The sequence below is a fragment of the Littorina saxatilis genome, linkage group LG13 (genome assembly GCF_037325665.1).
Source record: "Littorina saxatilis isolate snail1 linkage group LG13, US_GU_Lsax_2.0, whole genome shotgun sequence".
NCBI lineage: Eukaryota > Metazoa > Mollusca > Gastropoda > Littorinimorpha > Littorinidae > Littorina > Littorina saxatilis.
In genome coordinates, this window is record NC_090257.1 from 9208076 (window position 1) to 9214434 (window position 6359).

The 6359-nt window shown below is 41.3% G+C and overlaps 1 protein-coding gene across 1 annotated transcript; it reads right to left on the reverse strand.

Annotated features, from left to right (window-relative positions):
- Positions 1 to 290: 290 nt before the first annotated feature.
- LOC138946036 (uncharacterized) lies at positions 291 to 5875 on the reverse strand. Its single transcript, XM_070317562.1, has 3 exons — positions 5352 to 5875; positions 3476 to 3658; positions 291 to 921 (listed from the first exon to the last, which is right to left on the reverse strand). Exons 1-3 carry the CDS (start codon positions 5668 to 5670, stop codon positions 701 to 703), a joined length of 723 nt encoding a protein of 240 aa, XP_070173663.1. The 5' UTR covers positions 5671 to 5875; the 3' UTR covers positions 291 to 700.
- Between the last annotated feature and the right edge of the window lie 484 nt (positions 5876 to 6359).

Consider the following 6359-nt stretch of genomic DNA (forward strand, 5'->3'; position numbering starts at 1 on the left):
TATGTACTGGCCTTCCTTTGAGAAGCCATAACTTGCTCAGTCCTGTTGGAGTGGAGTTCGCCTCCAAAGGTGATTAACACGGTTACATTCGTCGACAAGGATGGGACTCGATATGGTCAGGAATGGCATTATGGCCACTAAATCATTTTCGTGCTGTTCCCATTCCACGAATCTGGGAGGGACCTAAGCTTGGCGGGTCCATTGTTCGGACCCGGCGAAGCCGGCGTACGGCTCTAAGTACTTCTTCCCGGCGAAGCCGGCTACCCGGCGAAGCGGGTATTCATTCTAGTAGGTAATAAACGGTGTCGGTGTATACATTTTCGCTTTTCTGCTTGAGGTCAAAATGTCGCCTGAAATATTATGCAGCGCAAGTGTAATCTGGAAATGTATCATTTTCTGTCAAAACCTAGGTTAATTATCCTTTTTGAGAAAACAAAACTCATTGTAAGTAAATTAATCACATAAGGCGCTTTCTTGTGAAGTAAAAGACACGCACCTCTATCGATTGGGCAATGTGTTCGAAGTATTTAAGATTGTAAGAGAGTTTTAACCATAAAACTGGCAAACTTCATAATTGTAATCAGTCCAGGGTTATGAAGTGTACTCCACTCGGTTTGACTCCGACCAATGTTGCATCACGTTGCACGTAATTGGGCTCACATATGACGTCTTTCGCAGAAATATGACGTCATGGATGGTTTTAACCATAAAACTGGCACACTACAGCACTTTTATAAGTGCAGAGTATGGTGGTGAGAACGCCTCCAGTGGGTTTGACTTCCACGCAATTTTCACCAGGTTCCACGCCATTAGGCTTCCACATGACGTCATCCGATGAAAAATGACGTCCGTCGTTCCAGTAAAACTCGTCATCAGCTTGTCTTTTCGCGCCCACCCAGATTCTGTTGTCGATTACTCTTTCTGGAAAACAAACACAAACTGGAGGTCAGACGGACACAGATAGGAAAGGAGGCAAGACCAAAGAAAGTACCAGCTATTGTGTTTTCAGCGTAGCAATAGGGCCCGATATTTAGACGAGACAAGTATAATGCCGACGAATCGAAGACGAGTCGCATTATACTTGTTCGAGTCTAAATATCGGACCCTATTGCTACGATGAAAACACAATAGCGTTTATATATAGCTATTCTGACATTAGATTCTGTGTTAAAATCATGTTTTTGTCAGCAACAAGTACCAGAATGGTCCATGTCGTTGATTGCAGACGACGGTTCCCTTTCCGCATGTAGCCACGGAAATAAGCGAACATTGAAAAACCCACGGACATGTATTACGGAGAAAACTCGAGATAACCGGATGTTTAGCATTACGTCAATATGCTAGGAATCATATGACGTCATGACGTATCATGCTTGCCTACGTATATTGTATGTTCGAAAGTCTGACTTCTGTTGGGAATTCGCGTGGTGAAGACTGCGGTAAATCTGTAGATGATAAGAGAACAAGGATTGTCTCAGAAGAAACGACTAAATGTTTCAGACCGGTAACTTCATTTCAACATTGCACTATACAATGGACGTTCTATGTGACAGGAGAGTTTGCTGATTTTGTGTTAAACATTGGAGAGATCGTCTGCTAGAATCAGAGATAGGTCGCTTCAGATTGCAGCTTCTGGAAATGTGCAAGGTTTGTTGCCTGTTAAAGAACTGGATTTTACACGTAATGTATGTCATGTACAGTAAGCAACAACAAAAACACACACAAAGCAAATGGCATCGTCTGTCGACTAGTCACAGAAACAAACCTGGCGAGGTATGCGTGTACTTTATACACGTGGAAGAAACCGGAACCATGCGTCTTTGTTATTGACAATATGCTTTTGGATATTGAGAAAAATGGCCGACTTCCGTAGCATTATGCTTTGATGATCGGAAGAGACCATCCAATCACAGCCCCCGAATTCCCCCACGTGTTCATCAGAATAGCTATATATAATTATAATAGCGTATTCTAATTACCATTAGATCTTCATTGTAATAGATGGACGCAGTTTGTCACCGACAGACAGAGAGACAAACACACCAACAGATAAACAGAGAGAGAGAGAGAGAGAGAGAGAGAGAGAGAGAGAGAGAGAGAGAGAGAGAGAGAGAGAGAGAGAGAGAGAGAGAGATAATTGAATTGAACTTTATTTAACCAGAATTAAGATTTAATTAAGGCTACGCCTTTTCTTACAATCTGTCCTTGGGACGCATAGACACACAATGGAAAAAAAAGAGAAAAAAAAGTCAACAACAAAAGGAGGTCGTAAAACCTAAACTCGTGATGATAAAGATGACGATGATGATGATAATGATGATGACGATGATGATGATGATGATGATGATGATGATGATGATGATAAAGATGATGATGATGAAGATAAGGCATGAAGAGCATACACATGTGGTTATTCATAAAATCAAATGCATACTATGCAGGTAATTATGCATACAAGCTGGTAGCAATGGAACATGTAGCAATAGTATAACAAAACCATGTTAGAGAGAGAGAGAGAGAGAGAGAGAGAGAGAGAGAGAGAGAGAGAGAGAGAGAGAGAGAGAGAGAGAGAGAGAGAGAGAGAGAGAGAGAGAGAGAGAGAGAGAATTTTCACGTGCGCTCAGAGTCAAGACTATCCCAAGTTATTTTGCAGAGATGTTTATCTAAGCTAAGCAAACATTTACACATGCATTTCAACTTAACAGTGATACTACACAGGACATTGTCAGTGCTTTACAGATTTAATCTGAAAATACCAGTAATAAAATCATCAACCGGTCGGTTCTGCTGACGTTTACTGCAAGAGGCAGGTTTTCGTATGAAAGTAAAGATAGCCTACGTGTTTGTTGTTACACTGTTGTCTGATCACGTGACTACCGTCTAGTAGTTTCATTGTTATTGTATCATGATACCTATTTTGAATACAATATTGTCAAAACCAGTCGATAATAAGCGTATATCTGCATGTGTTATGATTCTTCATTTAAATAAAAGATTGTAATATTCAATCGACAATAAGCGTGTTGTCCATTCTTAATGTGCTTGTTATGTATTGTAACGATGGACGATTGAGCCCGTTGATTGCGGGAAGAACTTAAGTACTAAAAAAAGCAATTAAAGAATCATAACATAGCCTATAGAACGTAAGACAATTACACCAAAACTCAGAATGTCGTTTTTCTCTCCAGGGGAGGCAATCGTCTTGCTGCAAATTCAAAGCGCAATATACAGCGGTTGTTTCCCTTATAGAGAGTACTATGTTTTGTTGTTCACAGCAAAGTATACCTACTTGATATGTATTGTGGTAGTCAAGAGGTAACCACTGTTTTAGCCAAACCAAGTTTCCAGTGTTGTTTGATGCATTCTTCTCTCCCTCCTTATAAATACAAAAAACATTTTTTTGGTTTTTTTTAAATATTTGTTTATAGTTATGACCGTTTGAAAAACATCTACATGAAGTATGACCACATCGTACCTGCCAGCTGCTGTTTGAGGAGGTTCCAAATGTCCATGTTGTCCACGATGACAAGCTTGCCGCCCTGGGTCTGACACAGGCTCTCCGCCTCGGCTTGCTTCAACAGAACGTCATTGAACGACAGACACACATCTGAGCCTTGATCCAGCGTGTACGATGTGAAGGGAGGCAGACACTCTAGATCTGTGAGGAAAGCAACGTTGTGCGGTTGTTAGTGAATTGTAATGTGCAGAGAGACAGGCATTCTAGATCTGTGAGTAAAACAACGATGTACGATTGTTAGTGAGATAGAGACACACTGTGACAGTATGTAAAATGTGAAGGGGGGAAATGCACTCTGGATCTGCCAGTAAAACAACGATGTACGATTGTTAGTGAGATAGAGACACACTGTGACAGCTGAACCTTGATCCAGCATGTGAAACGTGAAGGGGGGGAATGCACTCTGGATCTGCCAGAAAAACAACGATGTAGATGTACGGTTGTTAGTGAAATAGAGACACACAGCTGAACCTTGATCCAGCAAGTACATAGTGAAGGGAGGCAGGCACTCTAGATCTGTGAGTAAATTAACGATGTACGGTTGTTAGTGAAATAGAGACACATAGCTGAACCTTGATCCAGTGTGTACATTGTGTAGAGGGGCTGGCACTCTAGATCTGTGAGGAAAGCAACGATGTACGGTTGTTAGTGCAATAGAGACACACGTAAAGTGCAAACGGTTCTAAAAACAAACATAATAATAAATAAACTCATATCTTTTCAAACTTGTTACTTTTTTTTATTTGTATAAATCCAGATCTTCTTAAAACAAAAAGTTACACATCTTATCCGGGGGAAACGATCAATAATAAGCGAATGCAAATGTGTCACATTACACCGTATCTTTGTATTCAATTTTATTCATTTTCTCTCTGTGTCCACTCTCTTATATTAAATTATATTTGTGGGCTGAAGAAGACATTCGTTGAAACCGGTTCTTTTTCTCTTGGTTACTTTATGTGTTGGTGTTTGCAGGGATGGCCAAATCTCAAAATTGTAACTCGTCAACCGGGCGAGTCCCTTTAAGAAAGTTGCTAGCCGGCCAGAAATTTCGCTGGCCCGGTACATGCCACAGTTGCTGCATCTGCAGTGATTGTATGGTTTTTAAACTCGATATTACAACCAAAAGTGTTGCATTGGACCAGAATGGGCACTGCACTGGCCAGCCGGGCGAGTTGCCTGGCGGTTTCTACTAGCCCGGTAGATAGTTTACTCGCCCCTGGCGATCGGGCGGACGATTTGGCCACCCCTGTGTTTGTTTTTGTTGGGTACAATTTCATTGCTGGTCGTACGACACATGTCTACATTCATGGTTCCTTCTAGAGAATGCGTCATGTTTATGTGTCACCAATCTTGACGCAAAATAATCGCCGGCCATCTTTGATTCTTGATTTCTTGATATCCCGATAGATTGAATGGTCTCTTCTATAATTCAAGCCAAACAGAAATGCAAATCAAAAAACTCAAATGCAAAACAAGTTGAAGAATGTGGGACTTTTTTGAAGTACCAATATCCTCCCCTCCAGTTCTAATAAGCAATTACCAACTAACATGCAGGCGTAGTACAAAACGCGTTTAGGCAAATGTACCATTCCAGATAAACACATACAAACACACACACACACACACACACACACACACACACACACACACACACACACATACACACAACTCACACACACACACACACCCACACACACACAAATACACACACACAAATACACACACACACGCACACACACACATACATCAAATCACCCCAACCCCTTACCACCTTATCCCCCTACACCCCCACCCCCACACAACAGACAGACACACACACACACTTACTTACTCAATCTACTGTGAACAAAAGTATTCCACGTTGAGTTGGACTCTGGTGTGACGGAAGAATCCAAATTCACCGTGCATTTACCGGTGCTTGGGTTATGGCTGAAACTGCCACAAACTTCCATGTTCACGCATGCGCGTAGACAGTCCATCATCCTGCATTTCCCATCCGGGGCTTTACAGTCAACGAAATTATTCGTTGATTTGTAAAGAACACCCGTTTGTTTTTTGAAAAACGTGTGCCTGAACACGTCTGCAGACAGAACGCTGTTCCATAATGTCCCCACGAGTAAGAACATCACAAAGCGAATATCTTGTTTCATTTTTGAGGGATTGTTGTCCGAAGATGTCGTCGGTGAAGATTTATTTTGGTGAACTTTACTGATGTCTGTCTTTGTTGTTGGTGGTTTTTTCAGTTTTTTTTCTTTCAATTTTTACTTATTTGTTTTTGTTTTTATCGATGATCTTTCTTTCTTTATTTGGTGTTTAACGTCGTTTTCAACCACGTTATCGACGATGCCTTGTACACGAACAATACAGAACAGAAAGTCGCGAGATAATTATGCCCTTTGGTTAACGCACAGTCGCGAGTAACATTAATTAACTCAAAGTGTAAGAAAGAGATGCAGTGGACTAACAGCAAGGGAGACAGCTTTGATCTGATTAGATCTGCCATTGAACACTCTGAGCTCAACAAGAGATGCATTCACACGTGGGAGAGGGTGGTGGTGGAGCACCGTAGGGTAGGTCGATGAAGACCTTGTCATAGTTTAACGGTCACCTTTACAAGTTGTGTTTTCTTTGTCGATTGATCGATTAAAGGGATATACTGGACAACAAAAAAACTGTCTCTAAACTCCCGAAGAGCTATACTGTTCCGTTTGGTACACGAGAAATGGCTTGGAATTAGAGTTTGAGAGTTCTAATTTTCAACTCAACATACTGTGTTGGGTGGTCTTTTCAGCGTGTGTTTGTTTACACTGTGTTATGCGTTTTCCCACCGTACAACATC

Bases quoted from the DNA above. Each gene is read 5' to 3' on its own strand.
- LOC138946036 (XM_070317562.1), bottom strand. From the start codon at position 5,670: ATGAAACAAGATATTCGCTTTGTGATGTTCTTACTCGTGGGGACATTA. The intron at 3,659-5,351 runs GTAAGTAAGTGT...CTTTCCTCACAG, and splicing joins TTTTGTTCACAGTAGATTGA to ATCTAGAGTGTCTGCCTCCC. The intron at 922-3,475 runs GTACGATGTGGT...TTTGTTTTCCAG, and splicing joins CCTCAAACAGCAGCTGGCAG to AAAGAGTAATCGACAACAGA.